This window comes from Trachinotus anak, unplaced genomic scaffold (assembly GCF_046630095.1).
Source record: "Trachinotus anak isolate AG129_WGS33_773 ecotype Australia unplaced genomic scaffold, CSIRO_AGI_Tana_v1 ptg000010l, whole genome shotgun sequence".
NCBI classification, from domain to species: Eukaryota; Metazoa; Chordata; class Actinopteri; order Carangiformes; family Carangidae; genus Trachinotus; species Trachinotus anak.
In genome coordinates, this window is record NW_027273861.1 from 19,024,687 (window position 1) to 19,051,993 (window position 27,307).

Below are 27,307 nucleotides of genomic sequence, written 5' to 3' on the forward strand. Positions count from 1 at the left end.
TCAGACAGTTTCTGTCACCATATTACACGAAGAGCCCATGATCTATACGTGGTAGCATCTTCTCATTTTAAAAGAAATGAAAGGAGGATTTGCACAAAGGCCAAATGAGTACAGTCACTCGAGAGAGTTGAATAAAAATGTATTTTTTTGTTTAGATGAGATGAGGTGGGAAGAGATAAACATATCCTTTTTTTGTCCCCCAATGGGTCAATAAGTGAATAGCAGAGAGTAGCAACACAGGCAAATGAGACACCAGTCATAAAAACATAAGACATAAAACATATAGCCAGCAGCATAAGCCTTTAGATGTGGTATTGGAGCTCTGGAAAAGAAGCATTTATACATTTGAATCAAGGACAGCCATATTTGGTTTTATCAGGAAAGGTTCTTGTTCCTAACATGAGATGTGAATGGTTCCGGAAACATGCCAGCTTGAGGACAGTGTTAGCTTTCCGTTTATGGGTTGTAAGATGGCTCACTATCTGCAGTCTGGGCTTCAATGTAGGTCAGAAAACTGGGGCTGTTGTGAATAATTCAGGCACAGCTGTGGAAATGTGGGGTTGGAGAAGTGTTAAATTGAATATCTTGTGAGGGTGGATACAGAGGGAGGAACAAAAGATTTTCACATGAAATAAAAATCTGGATGAAACTGATTTGTATCTTCTATATTATATGATAGAACAGTCTGGTGGATCAACTCTTATGTTGTAAACAACTGAATTCAAATTGAATTTGTTATTGTAGCAGCGTAGTAAAAGCAAGATTTAATAATACATTCAGAGTGTGTATAAGGTGTGGTATTTTACAAACCATGTTTTCAATAGTCTCCCACTCTCTTGCTGTTGTCAAGCTTTTACAAACACAATATAAAAGTGTCTAGAAATAATACAGAGGAATGTACCTTTTCTAGCCCAGAAAAAATCCTCTCTTCTTTTACCAGCCTTTTTATTGTCTCATTTAATTATAAAAAGTAGTCGACCTTTCACAGCAACCATTCAGATCATCTCATGTATTGTTAGATTAGTTGAGTAAAATGATTTATGGAGAATCACACTGCAATAACACTCCACTCAGCCTCTTGCTCTACAGCATGTCACAACTATAGAAGGTCAATTTTGCTTAATAAACTGCAGATAAAACAGTTATTTTATTAAATGACCCTCATTTTATTCTGTGTAGAACACCATTTACCTGAAGCAGTGTAAAGTGACTGGCTTTGTTTCCTTCACATTGCAGGAGGACGGAAAGGCCGAGGAGAACATGGCTCAGAAAAGAGCAGCACTGCTGGAGAAAAGGATGAGGAGGGAGAAGGAGAGCCAGCAGAGGAAGATGCAGCAGGAAGCTGAGCTGGAGCAAAAGAAAGAGGAAGCTCGGTATGTTGACACATCTGGAGAATAAGTCCATACACATTTTCAGAGCACACAAGTATAGGAATGCAGTGTTGTATGCTCTTTAGCCTTTGAAGGAAAACATGAATTTATTCAAGCAGATAACTATTAAATGAATGTCTAGCATTAGAAATATGTCATTTGTTATGATCATTTTGAATGTTTTGGTTCATGCATTTCTCTTTTTATTTCTGTCATTCTAAATGGAGTGTTGCAAACACTATGGATGCAGCTACAGATCATTTTATATAACTATATATTAACCTAGATGTCATCCTAAAAATTGCTTGTATTGTTTTTCAGTGTATAACCATAGATAATTCATACTAAAAACACAGTATTTCTTATCACTGCTCTGACTCTGCTTCCATCCGTCTGGTCTGTCTGTTCAGACTGAAAGCAGAGGAGGAGCGTCTCAGGAAGGAGGAGGACAAGGCCAGGAGGGAGTTCATCAAACAGGAATACCTCAGGAGAAAGCAGCTCAAACTGATGGAGGACATGGACACCGTCATTAAACCTCGACCAGCTGGTGGTGCCAAGCAGAGGAGGGGCCGGCCAAAGTCCATCCACCGTGACAGTATGGACTCCCCCAAAACCCCAGTCAGAGCTGCCACAGGTAACCAGGGGAACGACCCTCGGTTAGAGAGGTCAAGGTCATCCCATCTGTTGAATCTGTGCGCGTGTGTCTGCGTGTCTTGCTGCCACTCTGCTTTGTGCCACCTGAAAATGTCTTACACAACTATCTAGTCTTTTTATTACATTCCTGATTTAACCTCCTCTTGTTTTATATTGTATTGTATATTACACTATATCAATTGACATACTGTGTTCATAGCCTAATCAATATTACATATAGTAGGAAATAATAACAAGCAACAACGATTTTGTGTTTGTGTAATATCTACAAGGTGCAATAAAACAGTAGGACTTCAAATTTAACACTTACTGAAGGAGCAATGCAGCACTAACGTGTTTTTGCATGTTTTCTCATAGGAAAGTTTAATGAAGCATTATGTATTGCACATTTATATACATTTAACCATGTATTGTCAGTTGTGATCATATCAGTATTGTGTGTATTTTATGCATGTGAGAGTTCAATGTGGTCATAGCACTGAAGCTGCATTGCTCTGTAACATGGTTGGCACAAAACACAGTGGACAGTGTGGTGATGCTGTCAATTGTGGTGTCGGTGTAATCGTGTCGTGCTGTGCCACATCTCACTGTCTCACATCCAGGTTCACGCCAACGTGTCTTTTCAGTCTCCAGCTTGTCCCTGGCTTCCCTCAACCTGGGAGACAGCGACAGCGTTCACTCTGGGAAGAGAGCACCAAGGTGAGGTATTTTTAATATGCCAAGTCTCCAAGTGTTGGTGTAACATGGTGTCAAATGCAATAAAAACCTTTTAAGCCAAACTCAAAAGATTTCATACTTTTGGATACACATCTCTGTTTCATTCAGGAATACAGTAGTGGGATATGCTTAGTAAAACATCATAAATATGAAAACCTTCATGCCAGTCTATTGATTGCTTGATGATTGTTGAGAATGTTAAGAATAAATCATTTAAATAATCATTTTAACCTGGTTCACTTGCTTCAAGAATGACATTTACCAGGCCACCCATCATGATAGAGCATTAAACAATGCATAACATATTGAGTAAAGACCCATTTTAGGTCAGTATTCTCTTTAGGTTGAATTCTCGAGCTTGTCGCACCTCTGGCCACACAGATCACACAGCAGGTGTTTTGTCTTCACAGTTTATCAGGTGTTGCCATCAATTAGACTGGACATAATTTGTTGTTAGGACAAGCCAAAAAACTTCAGGTGAAACCTGAGAATATCTGACAAACTTTGACTTTGGGGTGATTTTTATCACGTCTTAAAGTGTGTATTCTTCATGTGCTTTAATGGTGATATTTTCTGACTTTTCTATTTTGTTTTTTGAAAGCCAACCTCTCCAGACTAACTCCGGTCTAACATTTCTCCTGTATTCTTCCTATGTTCCTTTCTTACCACTTTCTCTCCTGCTGTTTCACACATGTCAGAAGTGCTAGTTTAGCCTCTGGCAGTCTCTTCTACTTTCTAAGCTCTCCTAAACTGAGAAGGAGAAGGTTAGTTTCTGCCCCTCGGTCAAACCTTAAGGTGCTTCACACTGTCCTGAGCCCAATCCTAAGCTGAAACCCACACTGGGTTTTATTAAGGATTGAGTGAGCACTTATAGGAAAAGCAACATGTTTTCCCTCCCTTTTGGAAAAATCCTTATGACTAACTTCAAAGCACTGGTCTAATGCTATGCTTTTAGCACCATCGCCACCACAAAACATTCACTTCTCTTCTTCCACTTCTCCACCTTTCTGTTGTGCCTTCCACACCAATTTCCACTCCTGTTCTATTTTTTCCACACCTGATAAAACATCAAAGTAAATTGTTAAGTTTTGTTTAGAGCCACTACATGACAAACCTGTCCTGTAGAACACATCCTGCATAAAACATCCACCACAAACACATGCAAGCTAGGGTTGGCTTTAGTTGCTCTTACTGTACAGTTGCCCCACTCCTTGATTTTTACATAATTACATATTAATAAAATAGTGTTTTTAAAAGTATTATAATGCGAGTGAAGTAAGTGCTGTTCACTCTGTATATTTATAAATCACTAGAAGGATCCCAATGTACAGAGGGGACACATCATGCAGTTGGAGTCCACGAAAAGAGCAAGTAAACGCTAAGTGCTGCACTATAATTGATTGACCTCTTTTATTGACCTTCAGTGCACCACACCGCTTCACATCACTGCACTCACCGCCTGTGCTTGCAAGCTTTGCTGCTTTACTAGTTAATGTAAGGCTGCACAACCAAACCAAGCCCAAACTCAAACCGTGTGCTAAAATAATGCGCACAGTTTCCGCCACAGCAAAGAATAAACCCATGCAAATGTGATGTAGACAGGGTGGGAAAATAAGACCAGCCAGCAGTCAAATTCCCCTGTTATACAATGGCTGGGCTGATTGATGTTTGGAGCTGACACTGTATTTAAAAACATCGAGTAGCCTCATGAATAGCACAGTTTTTTCCTGCCCTGCCTACAGTATAATTTGTGTGTTCAGGAGCAGCACCCATGCAGAAAGGTGAACTAATTCTCCGTGTGTATGTGTGTGTTCTAGGCCAGACTCTGCAGATGGCTTCCTTTCCCCGAGTCGGTCCAGCAGCAGGAATGGAGAAAAGGACTGGGAAAATGGATCCACAACCTCCTCTGTGACATCCAACACAGAGTACACCGGTAGGTCAACTTAATAGATTTCCTCAACAGAATATCTTTTTCATGCAAATTTATATATTATATACGTATATAATATAAGATGTAGTATATTTATAACATAACTATATTATATTTAAAACATAAAGATGCTAAATGCCAACATCAGCTAATGTTTTAGAATAACATGATAGAACTTAGGGTTTCATTTAGTTCTTCTTGGGTCATTTTTGTTTTTAGTTTAGTTTTTATTCTAATACTGAGGGACAGTTTTTTTTTGTTAGTTTGTTTTTTTTCTACTTAGTATCCACAGTCTTCTTGGTATGGTTTCCTCTCAGTGGTTGTAATCCAGAATTGTCTGATGAGTGAACAAATCTTTGTGATCTGTATGCTGCATTCATAGCTCCTTTGTTACACTAACTGATAACACAGAGAAATCGTCATACATGATTTATCAATAGAAAACTAGGGAGGGAAGCCTTTCCTTTGACACAACTAGAATAGTTGCCATGGCAACAGCCTCCTCCTGACGTTCTCTCCTCTGTTCTCGTTCAGGACCGAAGCTCTACAAGGAACCCAGTGCCAAGTCTAACAAGCACATCATCCAGAACGCTCTGGCCCACTGCTGCCTCGCAGGCAAGGTCAATGAGGGGCAAAAGAACAAGATCCTGGAGGTAACAGCATGGAGCTTTTAACATATTGTTTTATTTATTTATTTTTACACTGTAGAGGTCAAGGTATCCTGTGGCTTTATTGATAATGCACACCATGTACCATGTGGATAAAAATCTCTCTTCCTATTCTTCCTGTCTGGTTTTACTGGTATGAAACAAAGGCAGTGTGAAAGCGTGAAAAAATGCATACTGTAAATTCTAAAAGCAACGATTCAAATAATGGTGGAGTTGTTATACAATAAAAGTACCCCAATAAAAAGAAGGCTTTCATTTACGGTAGCAGAACATCGACTGGTAAAAAACAGCACAGTAGAGTGAGAGGAATTCATTTGTGAATGAAAATAGTACTTAAATTCAAAGGAAAAACACTGCACAGTGGTGAGTAATGATAGACTTTGTTGTAAAAAAAGCCTGGTCAAAATAAAAGCCATAAAGCAAAATAATGGCCTCACTGTTTTAGGGTTCACATATAAAAAAACTGTTTGGTCATTAGGCTGGCCATTTAGAGACTTTATTTTTTTAATCATAGAGAGAAAAGGCAGAAAAAAACATTTCAGTGTTCACATCAACTAAGTGAAGGGCAGACACACTTTTGAATGGATAAACTGATGCTATTGAGAAGAATGAGTTAAATATCACCAGAACCTTTTTTGTCTCCTTAGCATACACGACCTTCATACTGTATCTAATGGGCTTTTCCCCCCTGACCATAACAGGAGATGGAGAAATCGGAAGCCAACAACTTCTTAGTGTTGTTCCGCGATGCCGGCTGCCAGTTCCGCTCCCTCTACACTTACTGCCCCGAGACAGAGGAGATCAACAAGCTGACAGGCATCGGCCCCAAGAGCATCACACGCAAGATGATCGATGGCCTCTACAAGTACAACTCAGACAAGAAGCAATTTAGTCAGATACCAGCCAAGACCCTGTCGGCCAGCGTGGACGCGGTGACGATCCACAACCACCTCTGGCAAACCAAGAAGCCAGCCACCCCTAAAAAAGTAGTGCCTGCCCTGTCCTAATGGAACTTAGCACCCCAAACATCACCATTTCCCCTTTGAATGGAACATACCCATTTCAATTTGCACTTCACTGTACATATCCATAAAGATTCAAACACCTGCAATGCCAGTTAGATGAATGCATATTTGTCTTTTTTATGTTTATGTTTCCTCTCATTGCATTCCTGTCCTTGTTTTTTCTCCCTACTCGGGACCGGACATGATAGGACTCAAAGATTAGGAGCAACTGGAATGTATGCCACTGCTGAAGAATGATGTAAATGCTTACCACTTCTGTGTTTCTAGAGATCGTCATGTTTGAGTCAGTTTACAAAGGCATGTGCGAGTGTTCTTCTTGTTTCCTACGTGCCAAACGTCGAAAAAAAAGAGACAGTATGAATGCTAGGAAATTTTACTCGGTACGTTGAAGCACTGAATGTTTTTAATTCATGTACAGATTGATTTTTGTTTGCATTATCTTGTTGATGTGTGGCCTTATGGTTGTTTTGTTTTAGCGTGTGAGTGCAATGAGGTGGTTGTAAAGCTGCAGATATACAGAGGCTTTTTTTGTATTTGGAAGAACACTTTTTTCCTTCATCTCTGTGGGTAAAGCAGTTTGTATATTAGGGTTGGTAAAACAACAAAGGGCCAAAAAAAACTAACTGCATACAGCTAGTATTAGCCACATGGTACATGTGTGTTCAGCTCAACAAAGCCAAGCGGTTTCAGCTTTTTTCAGAACCCTTTTTGAGAAAGTGATTTTAAAGAATGCAGGACGTTACTCTAGATCACTGGTTCTCAACCTGTGGGTCCGGACACCTGCAAAGGATTTGAGCTATTATGTACAATGTGTGAAAAAATATATTTCTAATATACAAAAATGCTATCATGTTTTTAATGGTGATACATTTCTTTTTTTCGTAAGTAGTTGCATCCTCAAAACTTAATCCAATTAATTAGTAAAACTGCTTGACAGTGAAAATAAAAATCATCCCTTATAGCGTCAGAGTTAAGCGGATGGTTTGCTGGCACTTGCAGAGGAGCTTTACATGGAGCCATCGCTCCAGCCAAAAAGGTTGAGAACCAGTGTTGTAGATCACTTTGCTGCTGGTTCACAGCAGGTTTGTGAACAAATAACAACACCTCGGTATTATTTCTTTTTTATTTTTGAAACGGTGCCTACTGCACCATGTAGGAACTTTGCAGTATATTAGATAACGTACAATCACACTCTCACCCACTGTTATCAAGAATATGACTCAAATCCAAGACATAATGACACCAAGGGAAGTATTTCTCTTTATATCTATATCAGGATTTAAAATGAAATTGTTTTACTAGCACTCTCTTGACAGTATTAAATTCAAGATTGGCACACTACTCGTCTTAGTAATGTCTGCACTCATGAAGCATCATGAAGCTTTATGGCACTTCAGGTCCACCAAGCACCAAAATGTAGTTGACATAGTGCAAAGTTTAGGTTTCTGATTAGTTATAAAATCTGTTGCTCTGTTCTTAAAGACGCCAGTCATGCATCAGCGAGTTACTGTCCGACTAAAATGGCCACAATGTTAAAAAATAATTGTGTCATTTTCAAATCGTCTGTTGTTCTTTTGTCACAAAAATGTGTGTTGGCCCAAAATGAACATTATTTGTATAGAGTATAGAATGTGTATTAGCAGCATCTGTCGCCTATAAATGGAACAAATCCTGAATAGGCCATAAATATATTCAATTTTCTTTCTATTATTTGGAAATTGAATTTCACAGAGTAATGCAAAGCAGAATAGGGCAGATCCTTGTTGCTGCATACGGGTAAGAGACTCCCCACGGGGTTTCATTGGCGTCAGTGTCACGTTCCTTTTGCCACCGAATGTCAAGTCAACACCATTTGCAGGTATGATTTCCAATAAAACAAATCTGCTACAATGGTGCTTTGCTTTCAACAAGGGGGAGGGGGGTATTTATGACCAAAAGTGAGCATATACATGTCTTTGAAAATGTAAAACAATACGACAAAGTGTTTCTCTGTTGTTTATTGGAAGGATTTGTCCACAGGAAGCTCTGTCTGTCTGCTTTTGGCTGTTTAAGGCCAAGGGGAGAAGATTATTTAAAGTGTAATGATATTGTACAGTGTGTTCATGTGAGCTCATACCTATTAACTATGATGACTTTGTTTTGTTTGTCAGACGCTGTGCTGTCATTCATCATATTGCTGAACATGTAGTTTCATTTTTGTTGGTTTTTTTTTTTTTTTCTTGTTTTTGCATTTAATAAACTTAAGCATGGCCTCAGCATTTACATGGTGTTAACTGGAAAAGAAAATGTCTACTTTAAAGGAGAAAATATAATCAGGACAATTAGAGCTTGTATGTGAAGCAACAGTATCAAAAACTTCATGGCATCCAGTTGTGTAACCTCAATCTTATCCTCACTGATCTGGAGAAAATTTTAAGACATCAAGTACATTATAAAATACAATAGTTGTTCAAAGTACAGTCGGCATTAATATGATGAAGTACATGTAGTACATGTGAGCATCACCCTCTGTTATCGAAGAAATACCAAATTTGACTCAACAATTCACCAATTCACTCAAACTCAGTAGCCACATATTTAGTTGCACCGCCTGCCAGGGTGGATTACCAGAGTTACCCAGCAGTCAAAGTGACCCAGCGCCCGGGCCCAACTGATATCCCAGCACAGGTGAACTGGAATAAAGAGGCTTTCCATGTAAAGTCTGCTGTGTGCACTGTGCTTGACTGGAACCTGGAGGAAACGGGGTACACGACATTAGGGCACACAAACAAAAATTAGGAAACATGAACTAACCTGGGCTTAAATACTGCGGGGGGGGGGGCTGTTGAGTTGAGCTGATGAGAAACAGGTGTGCAGGTGGTTTGGCGGGAGCAGAAACCCTGAAGGCCACGCCCAGCAACACACACACACACACACACACACACACAAAGACCACAGACTTGTATAAAAACACAAACTGTGGACAAACAGGAAACGAAGGGGGGGGGGGCAAAGGCGATACATAATATTTGCAGGCATGAATCCTGACTGACCACAATTCATAGTTCAACTCTGGCTAACGTCCAGGCTAAAGATAATAGCATAATTTAATCACACTTACCCAGTGGTGGAAAATAAAACATTTTCTACTTCTGCAAAATTTGTGGCAAGCTGCACTTCTACTACTGCATTTCAGAGGCAAAGACTGTAGACTTTTTACATCTCTACATGTGTTTCTTTACAGATCCTGATCATTAAATAATCATAATATAAATTCAGGCTACCCGGCTAAAAGTAAAGCAGGTACAGGTTAATATATCAGTAATTATAATCCAACACGCATGACTGAATTGTTCTTTGGTTCTCTATATCTTGATGCTGTTACTTTAGTAGAGCAGGTTACACTGCGCTTCCTTAGTTGCGTTTACTAAAAAATCACTTTAATCACATCTACTCACTAATGTTTCTTTTGAAATAAACGAATACAACGTTACACTGTTCCTTTTTTTTTTTTTTTTAATTATTTTTATTTATTTATGCATATTTAGTTAAGTCACCACTGCAGCTATAATCCGCCTACCTTTTTAATTTCCCTTTACATCGGCTGGAGGTTTGTTGTCGTCGCCCGCTGGGTGTGCGCACGGCGCCATCGCCTCAGCTGATTGGTGGTTTTGCGGCTGCGTCCGCATGGCAACGGCGACCTGTGTACAAGCATTGATGCAGAAAGGAGCTTCCTTGAACCAGAGATAGGGATTTCAGCGTTCAAACAACATCCCCTGCCTTTGTCGTCTTCTTCGTCGACACTGTTTGGAGACTGCGGTCGGCGCGGAGTGGCTTTAATGCGGCGTGTTGTTGGCGCAGACTGACAGGTGAGGAGCGGGTGAGGTCTCACGGTGGCGTGTGTTAGCCCGGCGTGTAGTCCTGCACGATGCCCTGCACCTCAGGGGGGGAAATGAGTGACATTGCTCAATGCGGTTGTCCTGCATGAGTGTGTGTGTGTGTGTGTGCGCGCTATGTGCTGTAAACAAGGTGTGTCTGAGCGCAGATGAGGTGCTGAGGCGGTCGGGTTTGGGCCGCAGACCCGCTGTCACGTCCAGGACCAGAGCTGGATGCTGTGTCTGTGTGCGGGGAGGAACAGGGCGGTGTCACCGGCTGCTCTGCCTCCAGGCACGGACACCTTGAGGCATCACTGCCCATGTCAGCCTTTTTTTTTTTTTTTTTTTTTTTTTTTTTACATAGACACAGGGCGAGTGCATCACGCATAATAAAGAGCCCTTCATGCTTTACTGTAGCTACCTATGTGATGGTCCCGTGTTTAACTATTAATAGGCCGGGACTGCATCCCGAGATATTTCTTAAGAGTATCATAGCGAAACTGTTCACCATATTGGATTAAAAAAAATTAAAAAAAATCAAGTGCAATAGTGCTACATTGATCCTACAGCACCATATAAAACAATGAAATCAAATAAAAAGTAAAAGTACCAGCAGGGAGTACTGTGAACCCACATTAACCTTACTGTTTGGGCATACAGACACAAGCTGTTGTAGAAATGTAGTTAGTAAAAGACATTTAACACATCAGGTCAATGCTGTTATTGAGCAGATGAGTAGACATACTGGAAGTCCCTGTAGGAATATAACAGTGATTGATCCACAGTGTGGGTCCACAGTGTGGGTCCACACTGTAAGCCAGTGGGCATCAGCGTCAGAATAAAAGTCAGCATGTGTATCTGTCAATGTTTATGTATTAGCATTGATCTGAAACTGTTAAGCTGCCTGTTTACTCCTGCCTCTTGTTTCACACACACCTCCACCCACACAGTGAAAGATCATTCTGAATAGTAAGTTCTGTACTATAAAAAGTTAACAAATAACTTGTGTTTTTACCTTATACGCTATTTGTCAGCAGAACATCTCAAATAACTCAAAACATCAAGTCAGATTGCATGTTGATAATGATGTGAATTTTATGCAAGTTGACAACAAATTCACTTAACCTCTGTTTTTGGCTGTAAAATCAGTTTAATTATTGTAGATAGCATTGCCCCTAATGAGTGGATACGTGCAGTGATTTTAGAGTGAAAGTTTTGAAGTTGTGAACCATAAGAATGATTCTTTGATGCAGCTTTGCCATCAAAGTGCCTAACATGTCTACTATACCCTTTCTCTGTATCCCAGCTGCCACCACAAATCCGCCATCATGACGGCAGAGGAGACAATCAACATCAAGGAGGCAGAGGTGATCAAGCTCATCCTGGATTTCCTCAACTCCAGGAAGCTTCACATCAGCATGCTGGCCCTAGAGAAGGAGAGCGGTGTCATTAATGGACTGTACTCTGATGACATGCTCTTTCTCAGGTACAATAGACTCATGTGACATGCAGGAGAAGATCAGAGATAGCTGAAAAGGCTGATTAGACTTTACATTTGTAAGGGTCAGAGCTGCCCCAGATGCATTAGTTTTAGTCAGGATGTGGATTTAAACACTTCTCAATTACTTTTACACAGATTTGTTTGATTATATTGCTTTGTTTTTGACTAAATATGTGGTTGACTGCAGCATTTTGACTGCCCATTGGCTGCTTTCAACAGGCAACTGATTCTGGACGGCCAATGGGAGGAGGTGATGCAGTTCATTCAACCTCTGGAGGGAATGGACAAGTTTGACAAGAAAAGGTGAGATAAATGATGTATTCTAACCTGATTTTTTTTAATCTAATGGCTTTAAGTCAACACTTTACTGACCATAACTGTGACTGGTGGGACTGAGTTTAAGGAGTGGCAGTGGTTTAAGTGTGTTTTTGTTGGGACGTTATGAGCATTGTCAAATTTCTGCAGATGCAAATTGTCTTCATTTAAGTAAGATTGCATTGCTTGTTTGTCTATGTTTCAAATCTAATATTAAATACAGTATTAATGACATTTCCTTCACTAGTGACTGGGTCAGATTTGGCAGTAGACTGGGAGACTGGTATCCTTAGAACTAAATTAGGTCAACTCCCAGTACTGTACTGGCATGATTAAATCATATATCTGACAGCCTCTCTGTCTCACCAACCACCAGAGAGATTTTTAAGCTCAGTTGTCCTACCCAATGAAATAACATGTTTATTAAAATAATTGAATCCAGGAAATGTCACCTGATCAATGGTTGATCAATTCATCCACTACAAAATGTATTTCTTAATACTGTGATTTGTGCTTCAAGGTTCCGCTACATCATTCTGAAGCAGAAGTTTTTGGAAGCTCTGTGTGTAAATAACGCCATGTCTGCTGCTGAGGACCCTCAGAATGTATGTATATCTTTAATTAGAAAGCACTGCATAATGGTGATTTGAAAACTTCTCTCTCTCTCTCTCTCTCTCTCTCTCTCTCTCTCTCTCTCTCTCTCTCTCTCTCTCTCTCTCTCTCTCTCTCTCTCTCTCTCTCTCTCTCTGAGAGATACAGTTCATGCAAGCCATATGTACAACATCTCACTTAAAGACACACTGACTGTAACCTCCTGTTTAAAGGACAATCTGTAACCTCTCTAAAAAAAACTGGACAAGTATGTCATAATATTTTTAGCTTCTGTTTTTTTTCCAGTTTTCCACAGTTTTAATGTCCATATTTATCACAAAACGGCTTTTATGACACATTGAGTTACCGTCAGAAATCTACTTTTTGCTGAGTAAAAACGCTTCTAAAAACATAACATTATCGTGCAGCATGTACACTTAAACCCGAACAAATAAAACAGTCAGGTGGATCAGCCAGTGTAAAGCTTTACAGCAGGTTTTACTGGCTGCTGTCTCTAAGGCCACTTGAACATTGGCTGATATGCATCATTGTTTTATATCACCAAACCAATACCAGTGGGATTCTACTAAAACAGACGTCACACTCAGAAAAAGCATAATGACAGCCACATACTGGCAAATCATCCATTTTTTTTCCATCTACAGCTGGAGTTCACCATGCAGGAGGCAGTCAAGTGCCTCCACGGTCTGGAGGAGTTCTGTCCGACCAAGGAGGACTACAGCAAGCTGTGTCTTCTCCTCACCCTGCCTCGCCTCACCCACCACGCAGAGTTCAAAGACTGGAACCCAAGCACGGCACGTGTCCATTGCTTCGAGGAGGCCTGTGCTATGGTGGCTGAGTTCATTCCTGCAGACAGGAAGCTGAGTGAGGCAGGCTTCAGGGCGAGCGGAAACCGCCTCTTCCAACTGCTCATTAAAGGGATCCTTTATGAGTGTTGTGTCGAGTTCTGTCAGGTAATAAGACCCCTAAACATTGAGAGTGTTACAAGGAACCTCCATTGGCTCATGATGTTGCAATAAAAGGTTAATGGACCTAATTATTTCTCTCAAGAAATGCAGGGGGTAACCTACAGTAACATTTCCTGGCACAAATCCCCATTTGGTTATAGCTGTGTGCCAACATCTACTGTAAAGTCAATTTCCTATTGGATCTCATTTGAATATTAGAAGGACAAATTTTTTCACTTTAAAATCATCTAGGATTACACAAAAACTCAGTCTGGGTCAGTGGTCGTAACAACACTGTTTCTGTTTTCTAGAGTAAAGCGACTGGGGAGGAAATCACAGAGGGTGAGGTGTTGCTCGGCGTGGATTTGCTCTGTGGGAACGGCTGTGATGAACTGGATTTGTCACTGCTATCCTGGCTGCAGAACCTCTCTCCAGGTGCCTTCTCATGCGCCTTCCAGCAAAAGATCCTCAACATCCACGTGGACCGGTTGGTGAAACCCAGCAAGGCGGGCCATGCTGACCTCCTGACTCCATTAATCAACCGCCTGTCTCCCTGCCCTACCTCACCCTTCAGCCAGAGGCCTCATTCAGCCGACACCTACATGTCCAGATCTCTCAATCCCGCTCTGGACGGCCTGTCCCACGGTCTGGCAGCACAGGACAAGAGAGGCATGGAGGCGAACGCGAAGTCTGCTCTCAGTCGCAGCCTTGTGGAGAATAATGTGCATCAGCAGGATGATTCACCTGAGAGGTAAGGCGGAACCAACCTGGGACAAATGGTCTGTGGTGTTAGTTTTAAGTGCTTGAAGAAACAGATGGGTGGAGTTTAACACCGCGTTTGTCTGCACTGACAATTTTTTTTTTTCTTTCCAAAAGTTTCTTTACTAAGCTGTCTCCCTTAGCATGTGCATTTGCAACCTTAGGCATTAAACCCAGTGGTGGATCCTGTTGTGTAGCACAATCTGTAGCTCTATTAATCCCGTTAGAGCTATTTTAACATACTGAGACATACTGCCTCGTCTGTCATCTCCTACAGTGCTGCACAAAGCAGCTGAATGTTGATGGACGCAATATAATCTAAAGCCTTCACCTAATAACTTACAATTTAAAATCTTAGTAATGAGCTTTATAAAAGAAAAATCCTCCTATCCTTTCTAAGCATTATTACTTTCCAAATAATAAAGTAGGTTGGTGCAAATATCCTGTTTAAGCTCTTTCCTATGGTCTCCATGACTCAGGGAACCATCACTGTAGGCTCTGGGTTAATGTCTGGCTCGAGACCTGAGTAAAGTCACCTCACTTTCTTTATCAGTCAGTGTCTTAGCCACATAAAGCAAATTATGGCCCTTAAAACTATATCAAGGTACCTAAAAAGGCTGTATTTGCTATTTTTTCTGCTCTGTTTCATTGATCCAGATGAAATTATCTGCAAACTGTGCAGCACCAGTTACAGTAACACAGTGCATGAGAACACTTAGTGAGTAAGGCAAGACGTGTTTGAAGTCCATCACGTCATTATAGGTGAGCTGACATGTTTGCCTTACAGGGTTACTACAAATAAAATGTTATGCCACCAAGTACTAGGTTGAGGCAGGGTTCTGAGGTGTCACATTCAAGAACTACTGTAAACAGAGCAGTTTGTGACACTGTTCTCTCTGGCTCCACCTGCAGGATTCAATTAATGTGCACAACTGGAGGAAAGTGAGATCACTGAGATCTGTAATCTATATCAAGAGTTTGTCACCTTAACACGAATCTGTCTAGCAGTTTAGTTTTCCACTTTATACATGGTTGCAATGAAGTTATTCAACCATATTTTCTATAGAAGTGTCACTTGTTTACCTTGTTTTTGTTGTTTGCTAAGTGATAACACTTTGTAACAAGATTTGTAGCCTACATTTCTACTGTTTCTTTCCCTCTGCTACATACAGTATAATCCTGGCTTGCAATGTATCTTTTACTTTCTACTTCTACCTCAAAATCTGTTAGATCTTTAAAAAATTGCTTGTGAATTAACATAGGAAGCACCCACAAAGGCTGGATGGCCTCAACACCACACGCACACCTCTAACCCCTGGGAAAGATGGTGGTCCACCCTGCAGCACAGAAACGAATGAGGTAATAAAAACTGCAGACTCTTAGCAGCGCCTTGTTGCGTGTGAAGTGATGGTACATCAATTATAGATCTTACATAGACTTTAGATCAATGATAAGCACAAAGACATTTCATAAATGGAAGTGTGTGGATTGTCTCAGCTTTGGTTGCATAGGTTGAATTGATTCGATGACTTGTAAAGATTGTAAAAAGAAATATCTGGGGTTGTCTGTCTGGTCACTCAGGTCAAAGTCACAGTGAGATTTTCAGTCTGTCATTAATCCAGATTTAAGAGATTTAAAATAGATTACCCATGAACCCCTATGCCTCCATACTTTGCACTGCCTCATAAATCCTTCCCCAATTCTGTATCACACCTGTCCAAGGAACGCTCACGCCCTCCTGGCCCTGTCCCAGTGAAGGGGTTGGAGGTCATGGAGAATGAAGGCAGATAATCTGCTTTGATGTGCGGTCACACCCTCGCGACGGCCCGCTGCTTCCATCATCGCTCATATTTATGCATCCCAGGTCCCATCTAGAGGAGCAAAGTATCTTGAGATTGGATTGTTGTCTGTGTATGTGTGTGTGTGTGAGAAAAGTGGTGACCCTTTGGATATGATGAGATCCTTGAAAACTTTTTATGGGATGGATGATGGAGGACAAGGCCCTGGGAGTTTAAGAGTTGTCAGTGCTAGCTCTTAGGAGAGTCTCTATTATGATTATAATCTGGTGTGTGTGTGTTTGCTGTTTGTGTGTGTGTGTACAGGGCGTGTTCAGGTAAAATAAATCCAGTCAGAATATTGCTCTACATAATACCATTTTACATCTTCTGCAAAAAGAAGTGTAACATTTCATTTTTTCACCCTAGCTCACTGTGCATGTGTGTGTTTGTCCAGCGTTGTGACTCCACAGAGCACATACAGGAGTTTTACAGGCAGCGTCTTCGTGTGCAGCAACATCTGGAACAGAAGCAACAGCAGAGGCAGCTTTACCAGCAGATGCTGCTGGAGGGAGGGGTGAAGCCTCAGGACGGAGCCCATCATAACCTCACCGAGACCTTCCTCAGCAGGTAAGGGAGTCATATTAAAAGATTAAGCATTACTGAATAGTGAATATAACCTGAGTGCCTCAAGAGATATTGTCTTTCTCTAGATCCATTCAGAAGTTAGAGGAGATGAATGTGGGCATTGACCACAGAGGAGATGAGGTGATGACAAATCTGGGCCAGCAGTGGAATGGACTGACAGGGAACAACAGTGCCTCTAGTCCCAAGACTACCAACACCGGCCAGACTCCAGAGACAGGGCTGCTGAGGGACAAACCAGGTGGTGTGAGCAGCAGCACCCCACTGAGGACCGGGAGCCACGGCTTACCTTCCCTCTGTGAGTCTCCAGTTCCTGCCAGTCATAGGTAAGAGTCTGTCAAATGTCTGGTTATCAGCCACTAAAGAAACACCAACATCATAAGACTAGTCTCATATTGTCATTCATACTCATTTAACATTGATCAACAAGTATGTAGCATTTTCTTCTTGTGTTGATCTGTGGCTCTTTATATTGAGGTTTCACTAATGATGAAATATAATTTGCATTTGTGTATCTCTTTATGTGTATGCATTGTGAATGGCAGTGCTGAGAGGATCAGAGCATCTTGTCCCACTGTGCAAGATGATTCAGGCTGCTCTGCGACACGTACCACACAAGAGGTACACCAAACTGCCAACTAAACAGTCTAGCACAGACCTCAGTCAGTCTGTTTTACTTAAATAGTTTTATTTAGCCTGCTGTTCCACATGATCAGTTTTACTGTAGTACATTGGTAAACATTTTACTGTCCAAAGCCGTTAATAATACATTCTGAAATGTATTTACATTGATGACGTGAATGTAAAGTAAAGGTGAGGTAAAAATCTGTGATAGCAAATCATAGATCATATTTGTAAGGATCATTTTTCTCTGATCTTCTTGTTCAGCCGGGGAAGTCCAAAACCCAGTTTATTAAAGTCAGCCAGCTTGAGGACACGCAGGCGGTACGTGCGGTGGCCTTCCACCCCTCAGGAGCACTCTATGCTGTTGGCTCCAACTCGAAAACCCTCAGAGTCTGTGCCTACCCAGAAAGCCTGTCCACCAGGTAGGAGCCATTCACATCTATATATAATTTCAAACCATGGCACATTCTCACAGCATGATCAATTATGTACTTGCAAACTTTATATGTTGCCATGTTGCAGAAAGAATTTGGGACCAATCAGATGCCTCCCTGAATCTTAACATCTAAAGTGCATAAATTCTTTGCACAGTGTAGATATTTCTGACACAACTCAAAAAAGCTTGACCAGACAGAAGAGCTTTTGACCAAAGAATGCTGAGTGGTTGAGAAACTGATTTAGGTGTTAGGTCAGAATATGAAAACCCTGATTGTACTTTACTCCACAAACATTATTTGCCTTCCTGCACAGCTGTGAATCCACCTCTGTTGTATTTTGCTCGTTCAGTGGTTCTGGTGCAGTTAAGCAGCCGGTTGTGCGCTTCAGGAGGAACAAACACCACAAGGGGTCAATCTACTGCGTAGCCTGGAGCCACTGTGGACAACTGCTGGCCACCGGCTCAAATGATAAATATGTCAAAGTCCTGCCTTTCAATGCAGACAGCTGCAATGCCACAGGTACCATTTCATGTGTTTCAGTTTTACTGCTTCTAAAAAAAAAACAGAATTAGAACATTACAAGTTGAAGCAGATTAATATAGGGCAATATCATCTTTCTCTTAATATTGATTTGGATCTAATTTCTCTGTGATTCAGGCCCAGACCTGGAGTTCAGCATGCATGATGGTACCATCAGGGACTTGGCCTTCTTGGAGGGCCCTGAGAGTGGAGGATCCATCTTGATCAGTGCCGGGGCTGGAGACTGCAATATCTACACTACTGATTGTCAGAGAGGACAGGGCCTCCATGCACTGAGTGGACACACCGGTACGTTAAAGAAACAGTCCTGAGGGAACTCTAGAGGTTTGAAATCAGTTTACAGATATGGTACATCTGTAAAACACAGTATCATACAGTACCATGAGTTAGTTGCACCATAACCACATAAACAAGGCTTGTAAACACAACAGTTCTGTACAAAAAGGTAAGGATGTGTTTAAGACATCACCGTTTTGTTTGAACAGGTCACATTCTGACTCTGTACACATGGGGAGGGTGGATGATCGCCTCTGGTTCACAGGACAAGACAGTCCGTTTCTGGGACCTTCGGGTGCCCAGCTGTGTCCGTGTGGTGGGCACAACTCTGCACGGCTCAGGTGAGTCACATCATGACTCACATTAGATTAGATCCTTCATTCAGCTGCAAATCTCATGTACCGCACTGCTACAGGCCCTCAGAGAAGGCTAACATGTCAGCATTTTAAATGCTATATTTAATCTCTTTCATTTGATAATTATTCTCTTCTAAGTCTAATATTAGCCTCATTTTCTATCAGGTTTGCTTTAGAAATGAAAGGCTTACTGTCCTAAAACTATGAAAACAGAGTTATCCAATCAGATTTTTCTTTTTTTGTTGCCCAGCCAGAGAAAAGTTTGCTGGCTGACTCCCTCGTAGCCACGTGTTTGTTTAGAAAGTAGTAGGTGAATCACATTTTGATATATAATGAGGGGGATCAAAAATCATTGCCCCAGGGCTTCCCTAAGGCCCAAAGGCTTAACTCTACTACTGACAGTTCGCCACTGCAACACACACAGCACTAGGGTCTAATGTCAGATATCTTAAAACACTGTGTACAATTCAAATAAGCACATTAGTTCATAAGAAAAAAAAAAAGTTTTAAAGTGCCACATCTTATTACTGGATCCAAAGTTTATATCTGCACTGATCCCTTGTTTGCATGAAAATCGAACTGTGGCTCTTCAATGACAAAAACCAGTCTGTAGTTCATTTGTTCATGAGTTTAATTCTTGGTAAATAAAAACCAAATAGTCGGCAGCCAGTTTAAGCTGGTTATTTATTACCACTCTGTCTCACCCAGGAAGTGCAGTTGCTTCAGTGGCAGTGGATCCCAGCGGCCGCCTGCTGGCCACCGGTCAGGAGGACAGTACCTGTATCTTGTACGACATCAGAGGAGGCCGCATAGTACAGACATACCGGCCCCATGGCAGCGACATTCGCTCAGTGCGCTTCTCACCGGGAGCCCATCATCTTCTCACTGGTTCCTATGACAACAAAATCATCATCAGTGATCTGCAAGGTAGCAACGGAGAGAGAGACAAAAACACACATACTGTACAGAGGGTGTGAATACATTTGTATTACATCTTTGACAGTAAAATTCAATTTAAAAAGGATAAAGTTACTTGATGCTGATCATGTTGTGTTTCAAGAATTTTTACCTTTTCCAAGTCATGAGAAATGTTGCTTCTGAAGTCCCACTTCCTTTTAAAAGCACCACATACATGCAGATATTTGATCATTTGGCCACTGTATGAAGGTGACACAGTTCGTTTTTTGTTTTTTTTTTTCTCTGACCCCAGGTGACCTAACAAAGCCCCTCCCTCAGACAGTGGCAGGGGAACACTGGGACAAGGTGATCCAGTGTAGGTGGCACCCCCATGACCAGACCTTCCTCTCCTCCTCGGCAGACCGAACTGTCATCCTCTGGGCTCCAGGGCCCTGAGAGTCCAGTGGAGAAACACTGGTCAACAACAGCAGCAGCAGCAAGCACAAGAACAGTGTCCACATACATCCCAGCACAGGATCACTTACTGTTGCAGGGTGTGTGTGTTTGTGTGCATACATATAGTGAGCATTAAGCTGTTTATATGTTGCTCAGTTTAAAGTTAACTGTGTGTGTGTTACGTGAGCATACGTGTGTGTGTGTGTGTGTATAAATTATGTGACTGATACATTTTTGAGACGGAGAATCCAGTCACTTTAAAAATGACTGTGTGTGTGTGTGTGTGTGTGTGTGTGTGTGTGAGAATACTACTGTATTGTGTCTGTGTGTGTGAGTGAACACTACTGTATATGTATTGTGAGTGTGTGGCAGTGTGTGTGCAAGCAAACATGGCACTCTGGAAATAGGCATACATGTGTTTTTGATTTTTTGCAGTTTTAATGTAATTAAAATTAAATTCAAGAAAAGTGACAACATTTTGCAAATGCCATGAAGAGGAAACCAGGATGTTTTAGTGTTGCTATTTGGAGTCCATGTGAGGTTAAATACTTAAATATTTACAGTGTGTGTTTGCTAAATCCCTTTCTGCTTTTGGCTTTGTAAGTAGAGCATAAAGATTAAATGACAAAGACGCACTTAGACTGTAGAGATGACTGATAATGCTGGGTATTGAAAGGCATGAGTGAGTTCACTGCAAGCACACTTTCAAGTTAGTTATTTTCTCAAAATGCCAAACTTCATATAACTCCGCCAGAGTCAGAGCTTGGAGGTTACTTTAGATGGGATGTAGTTTAGGAGGCAGCGACCTTGTGGACAGAAGCCACGTTTGGTTATGCATATCATAATGTGCCTTTTTGTAACATTTGTAGAGGTTTTTAGACGTGGATTAATTAAGAGATTTATTTATTTATTTATTTATTTATTTATTTGAAGCTTTATCTTATTTGTCCATATGCCTTGTCATGTATAGATTATTGTAATGGCACTGTTATGTAGAAATCACATCACAACAGAGTAGCTGTGCACACCTGTATGAATTCCCAAAGTGTTTTTCCCTACATCTGTTATTATTGGAAAAATTAGGGTAATTAGGGCTTTAAACAGATGTTGAAAATAGAGTTTGGATTTTCAGTGATGAACAGAGTCATTTTGAAATGTGTCTGAGACAATAAGTTTTAATTCCAAACTGAATAGATCAGCTTCAATATTAGAATAAGTAAATGATGGGAATATATTGCTGCCGGTCTCAGGATGACAACAGCAACTATACATCTCCTACACAAAATGATCAAAAGAAATGAGAGGAAATGTTGGCAGACTAAAGCTAAGACAATGGTAGTGATGCACTTTAAAGAGTCTGCACAGAGTGAAATGACAAATCCACATTTTTAACTTTTACAAATAAGGGTCTGATTTCATCCTCACTTTTACTTGGCTTTTACTGAGCACCCACGCAGACACCTGATGCATATGAGAGAGATGGTGGTGTGGAGAAGAATATATGTCATGGCTTACCATATTACACATCATACTTTACATAATCTGTGGCTCACAATGGCAAGATTCAGTGTCATTATCCACCTGGGTGGTTTTAAAAGGAGGTTATGTGTGTAATGATGGAATTCCAAAGAGGTTGATAGGGTTCAAACTGTTGGAAAAATAAAAAAAAGTGGCTGTCTAATACCACACGTTGTTCTTGCTTTTGAATAAAGGTATTTTGAAGTTATACTTTGGAGTCATCACACTGTTCTTTGATATGTTGAGTTGTCTGTGTGTGTGTGTGTGTGTGTGTGTGTGTGTACTTGTACTTGCTACATAGTAAGGACCAAAAAAAGTATTTTACTAACAGAGTGAGGACATTTTGGCCAGTCCTCACTTTTTGAGACAGCTTCAAATCCCATTTTGAGGGTTAAGATTTGGTTTTAGAGTTATGGTTAGGGTTAGGCACTCAGGTGTGATGGTTAAGGTTAAGGTCAGGGCTAGGGAGTGCATTATGTCAATGAGTGTCTTCACAAAGATAGAAGTACAAGTGTGTGTGTGTGTGTTTTATATTCCCTGTGTGTACCATCAGTCTTTGCTTGAAAAGGGCTACACACACTTGGTGCACACAGGTAGGTAGAAGATGCACACAGTGCAAGGTGCAGGGTGTACAAATGCTTACTTTCTGCTTTAGGCAACTGCCCATGTTGCCAGTGCATAGGAGGACTGCCAGTGCCTGTCCTGCACACACCAATCGCTGGCGTGGCTAAACTGGAGGGGGTGGGACATGGTCATGGCCTTTGACAGAAAAGAATCACATGATGCACTTATCATAGGTGCCAGACCTGACCAGCTACTTTTGGGAAAACATGGAGCAAATAACTGAGGAGAAAAGGGGTGAAATAAGAATAAGATATGCAGGATGCAAATAGATGCAGCAAGAGCATGACTTTAGAGAGACAGAGAGGTGTTGGAGGAGAGGGGGGTAAGGGCAGGGAAGAGAGTAAGGGGAGGGGGGGTTTACCATCACTCACATGCTGCGCTCGATCATTCCCTCTTTTGTGAGGTGGACAATGAGAGCCAGGGGTTCAGGGCTTAAAAAGGATACGCACACTGTTAACAGCCAGCGACCCTGGAGAGACACCGGCCAACCCAGAGGTATCAGGAAAAAAAAACTTGGAATTACACAGAATCTGTATTTACCGCACTAACAGGAAGATACGACTTTCTCTGAGGGTTTAAAAGGCAAATCAACAAAAACCTGTTTGCAGAGACAACAAGAACGGCAAGGAAGGCAAAGAAGAGATGAAGTGGAGATCTGTCTGTGCTTCTCTTACAGGGGAAATGATCTGAACAGCAAACAAACTAGGCCTGTGTCCCAGTTGCTCATGCTGCTTGACAAAAATGATTAATGATCTTATCAGATACATTGATGGTTCATATCTAGTTTGTATTTGTTTTTGGATGTGCTTTTGCAGTGCAGGAGTTGAAATCAGTGTATGAAATCACTGGTTTGCTGGCTGGGTGACAGAGTGACATTGCTGACAGTTCAGTTGTTCAGTATTGGAAGATTAGTTTGTGGTGCATGGAGGGGAATTAGTGGTGAACAATGGCTCTGAACTGCCGGATAGGCAAGCTCATTGTCATCCAGTGGTTTAGGTCAAGTGCTTAGCTGGCTATGACCAATATGACAGCGTTTTGAAGACTACGTCAGTTACTTGTGTGCTTTATTTTAAAAATGCTTCATAGGGATCATCTGTTAATATGTTTTTTAAAAAAAAAAACCTCTTTAAAAAGTCATGTTTTGAAAAACTGAGCATCACTTCCTTATATAAAGAATTTAGCAGTAGAAAAGACTGGTGAATTTATTGTGTTTTCCGTAACTTCACTGGACCTTCATGTAAACATGGCTACTAAAGGAAGGCAACAGGTTTGCATAGGTCAATGAAGCTCTAGTGAGCGTCTTCCATCACAGATGTGTGGTCAGTTTAGGCCTGTGGCACATTCAAGTCGTTCAATATTGCAAGTTGTGGCACGTAATGACCCCTCCAATCTGAAATAATCGAACAATCTGATTAGCAGAGGAATGGATGCGAGGATGGTGGTGTGCTGTTATGCTTAACTGACAGAAACTTGACCCATGTTATCTTAATAGTATAATAATGGTTAACATGCTTGATGCACACCCTCCAAATTTTCCAAAATGTACAGTATTGTAGCTGCATGTATCTGTGGTACGTGGGAGTCCACACCAGAGAGAACCAATAACAGCCAGATAGCTTGATGAACAGAATATAATGTCTCTAAAACAGGTTGGGAATCTCTAGTTGATAATGACTAATGGTCAACCATGAGTAATCCATTGAGACTGAGCTCTAAATGATGCACCTTTTTCCCACCACTCTGTCCTCTTCCCCCGACCAGTTGCTGAATGTTTAGGAGGACAGTGGTTCCCCCGGCTTCTCCACGATGCTGTATTCTTTAGCAGGAGGGGGCACACTATGCGGTGTGGCCGCCCTTGTGCTTCTCATCGTTTCTACGGCAACAGACTTTTGGATGCAGTATCGATACTCGGGGAGCTCAGCCAATCAGGGTCTTTGGAGGTTCTGCATTAACCACAAATGCCATGCCCACACCATAACTGTAGGTGAGTACTCCAGGAGCAGGAGAAGACTAAGGTTCCCATGAATGCCACTACGATAGAGCTGCCACTATTTGATATTTTGAGTTGATATCTTTAAATGCATCCATGTACAATTTCACCAGTGGCCAGATGGGCGATTCTGAGGAAGTTATTCTTTCAGAAAGAAATTTACTGCATAGCTAATTTCCCAGCAAACTGTTCTATCCAGAATACAACCCTACAATTTGTTGGTAATTTCTAAAAGACAGAGCATATGGCAACAATTATCTGGATAGATTTACTGGTGACATGAAGTAGGCTTTTTTGTATTGATGGGAAGAACTCTTACCAAAACCGAACCAACAGTGTTTGAAAGAAAAGAGAGGAAAAAAGAAAAGGAAAGAGAAAAGAGGAGCAGTGTGCAGGCCCAGCAGAAAATTCACCCTCAATAAGTTTATCAAGACCACTTTTCAAAAAGTCTCCACAGCATACTGTAAAGGATCCCTGCGCTGTGATTATGACGAAATCCATACTGATAAACTGACAAACTAATGCAAACATAAAAATGCGAGCATGCAAACCAGAATATGAGCACCTCTGGAAAAATGTGCTGTTTGTGTACAAACAGGCCGGGATCTGTTGATAGTGATGTTGATGTGTCTGTGGCCCTTGCCTTTCTGTGTTCAGCTTTCTGGGATGCCACACGGGCCTTCATGTTACTGGCGGTGCTGAGCTGCTTCGCTGGTGTGGTGCTCGGCCTCAGCGCTTTCACTAATGGCACCAAGAACAGGAGGGTCCGCACAGGCGGCATCGCCCTGGTCCTGTCAGGTAACAAACACAAAAGAGGCTGAGGTAACACACAAGAGGGGGACTGTTCAGTAGATTTATCCTGTAGGTTTGTTCCCAGCAGGAAGTTCATCAGATTATAACTTTGACTCGTCTCTTATGTGCAGAATGTGTTGTTTTGTTGTTGTTTCCTTTTCTTGCTGGAGTGCCCTTTTCTACAACAGGGGTTGGTTTTGGGTCAGTAGATATGCAGGGTTTAGGTAAAAACTTAACATGAGTTCGGAAGTGAAAAAAACTACATCATCACATCATCAGGAAAGATATGGGAAGGACTCACTGGGAATGTGCAGTTTCTTCATTTTGTATCTTTGCTCAATGGATTTCTTTCCCCACTGTCCCTGTTCTCAGGCTTCCTTGCTCTGCTAGCTTTGGCGATTTACACCGGAGTGACTGTCACTTTCTTTGGCAAACGCTTCTTGGACTGGCGCTTTTCCTGGTCCTACATCATTGGCTGGGTGGCCATCATTCTGGCTTTTGCAGCAGGTATTTATAGCATATTTTATTCTTTATTTTAGGAGTAAGGTTGTATGTAATTGTGAGCGAATTTCAGGGACTGCAACTATTGTCAGCAGCCTGGACAAGTAAGTAGTAACAAAACTTGTCGCAACTTTTGCTCTCCTCCAAGTGAACACACACAGATACTGTGTGTTAACTTTCCAATTACAAATCTAATTTGAACAATCTTGTGCAAAGACAAAGCTACAATTATCCTTTTTTTTGTTTGTTTGTTTGTTTGTTTTTTTTACTGTGCTTTCCCTCTCTTGACAGCAACCATTTGTCAAACTAAAGGACTTTTTTGAAAGTGTGCACATGTAAATTAAGGATTAAACTTTTCTCATATTTGGAGATTTCTTCGGGTACTTTTATGAAAATAAAGGTGTCTCTCATTTTGTTTTAGGTGTGTTTCAGCTCTGTGCTTACCAGAGGACCACTGCAGAACCTGCTCCCTCTAACAACCAGGACAGCTGAGCCAGATGAACACACTGATGAGCTCCAATGACTGCTGAAGTGGAAGTTGCAGCTGTTGTTGAGCACTTAGAATGGAATAAATAGAAATCATAGACTCCTGTGTGGTTTCACTGAAAAACTGTTATTTTGACCACAACTGGGCAATTTAGAAAAAATCTTACCTTTTTGATTTTGTGTATTAGCAGATCAGCTTATTTGACATCATATATTACCCTGGGCAGAAGTTGTTACACACTGACACACCAAGGACCACACTAGAAAATGTCATTTTTTAGGCCACTGATGATTCTGTATCAGGGCACATCCTACTAAAAATTATCTTTATTCTTTATAGATATAGAGGAAACATTAAATCATTATACTGCTTATAAATCCACTGAATGAAATAACACATGAACTATCACTGATTTTGCTAAAACATCTGGAAACCTGCAGTGATATTCCTTGGATGGTGAGAACTTTGACGTGGAACACTGACCAGTAGTTTAGTTTTCTACTGTGATGTCTGAGTAAGAGATAGATTCTCCACTAGATGGTGATGTTACACCACATACAAGGGGCACAACACCCAACTGCTGTGGAAGATGAAGTCCGGTCTCACAAAGTGAGTTCACCTGCTTCCTGTTAGGTAAAGTGACACCACATAACTGTGGTCTTTCAAAGCCGTGTTGCAAAACCTGTTGCCTCTATTAACCCTGGATTCATCTACACAGCCATGAACACATCCACATGAATCAGGCAGCATTTGGACCAAATAACCCAAGCAGCATATTTAATAGGATACAAAACAATTTCTCCAAACAGTAATATTAGTTGTCATTTAAGTTATGCAATCTAAGCACGTCTTTAGAATAAAAAGAAACCAGAGAAATGGGTAGTAATACAGCATCTAGAAGTGCTGCATCAAAGGCAACTGGACTTGTAGATGTCTTCAGTTCAGAGCACAAAAAGCTTTTCAGATGAGAGCTAAAACATTTTAAAGAAACCTACATCAAGTTCTTTTTTTATTTTGCACTTCTAAATATCTAAAGG

At 41.1% G+C, this 27,307-nt stretch overlaps 3 protein-coding genes and 3 long non-coding RNA genes across 11 annotated transcripts in view; 3 read left to right on the top strand and 3 right to left on the bottom strand.

Annotated features, from left to right (window-relative positions):
* The window catches only part of camsap2a (calmodulin regulated spectrin-associated protein family, member 2a), a 49,715-nt gene extending 41,093 nt beyond the window's left edge, over positions 1-8,622 (top strand). For 2 of the 4 annotated variants that reach the window (XM_071485952.1, XM_071485954.1), the window contains 6 exons: positions 1,237-1,373; positions 1,781-2,004; positions 2,627-2,723; positions 4,559-4,674; positions 5,206-5,324; positions 6,041-8,622. In XM_071485952.1, the coding sequence (XP_071342053.1) occupies positions 1,237-1,373; positions 1,781-2,004; positions 2,627-2,723; positions 4,559-4,674; positions 5,206-5,324; positions 6,041-6,346 (999 nt within the window). In that variant the 3' untranslated portion in view covers positions 6,347-8,622. The remainder of the gene's footprint in view (positions 1-1,236; positions 1,374-1,780; positions 2,005-2,626; positions 2,724-4,558; positions 4,675-5,205; positions 5,325-6,040) is intronic. The other 2 variants (XM_071485953.1, XM_071485955.1) reach the window with 1 other exon arrangement.
* On the bottom strand, positions 14-1,979 carry LOC139625897 (uncharacterized). Its single transcript, XR_011692036.1, has 3 exons — positions 1,854-1,979; positions 1,192-1,347; positions 14-544 (listed from the first exon to the last, which is right to left on the bottom strand). It is a non-coding gene; the product is annotated as an uncharacterized lncRNA (long non-coding RNA).
* LOC139625898 (uncharacterized) lies at positions 8,558-10,057 on the bottom strand. Its single transcript, XR_011692037.1, has 2 exons — positions 9,924-10,057; positions 8,558-9,094 (listed from the first exon to the last, which is right to left on the bottom strand). It is a non-coding gene; the product is annotated as an uncharacterized lncRNA (long non-coding RNA).
* On the top strand, positions 9,996-22,002 carry LOC139625892 (WD repeat-containing protein 47-like). The gene is made up of 16 exons (XM_071485956.1): positions 9,996-10,212; positions 11,525-11,704; positions 11,939-12,022; positions 12,555-12,639; positions 13,291-13,599; positions 13,905-14,344; positions 15,615-15,711; positions 16,585-16,757; positions 16,841-17,098; positions 17,318-17,393; positions 17,661-17,818; positions 18,183-18,352; positions 18,491-18,661; positions 18,859-18,990; positions 19,714-19,932; positions 20,216-22,002. The coding sequence occupies exons 2-16, from the start codon at positions 11,547-11,549 to the stop codon at positions 20,356-20,358; spliced, it is 2,673 nt and encodes an 890-aa protein (XP_071342057.1). The 5' UTR covers positions 9,996-10,212; positions 11,525-11,546; the 3' UTR covers positions 20,359-22,002.
* On the bottom strand, positions 19,600-26,355 carry LOC139625896 (uncharacterized). Of its 3 annotated transcripts, XR_011692035.1 has the most exons (6): positions 26,228-26,355; positions 25,134-25,281; positions 22,862-22,969; positions 22,520-22,635; positions 20,075-20,354; positions 19,600-19,897 (listed from the first exon to the last, which is right to left on the bottom strand). It is a non-coding gene; the product is annotated as an uncharacterized lncRNA (long non-coding RNA). The 3 variants fall into 3 exon arrangements; XR_011692034.1 differs by lacking the exon at positions 22,862-22,969 and having other exon boundaries at positions 22,520-22,608; positions 26,228-26,353; XR_011692033.1 differs by lacking the exon at positions 22,862-22,969 and having other exon boundaries at positions 26,228-26,353.
* Positions 22,890-26,369, top strand: lim2.2 (lens intrinsic membrane protein 2.2). The gene is made up of 5 exons (XM_071485963.1): positions 22,890-22,995; positions 24,262-24,484; positions 25,148-25,288; positions 25,655-25,789; positions 26,205-26,369. Exons 2-5 carry the CDS (start codon positions 24,307-24,309, stop codon positions 26,273-26,275), a joined length of 525 nt encoding a protein of 174 aa, XP_071342064.1. The 5' UTR covers positions 22,890-22,995; positions 24,262-24,306; the 3' UTR covers positions 26,276-26,369.
* The last annotated feature ends 938 nt before the right edge of the window (positions 26,370-27,307 follow it).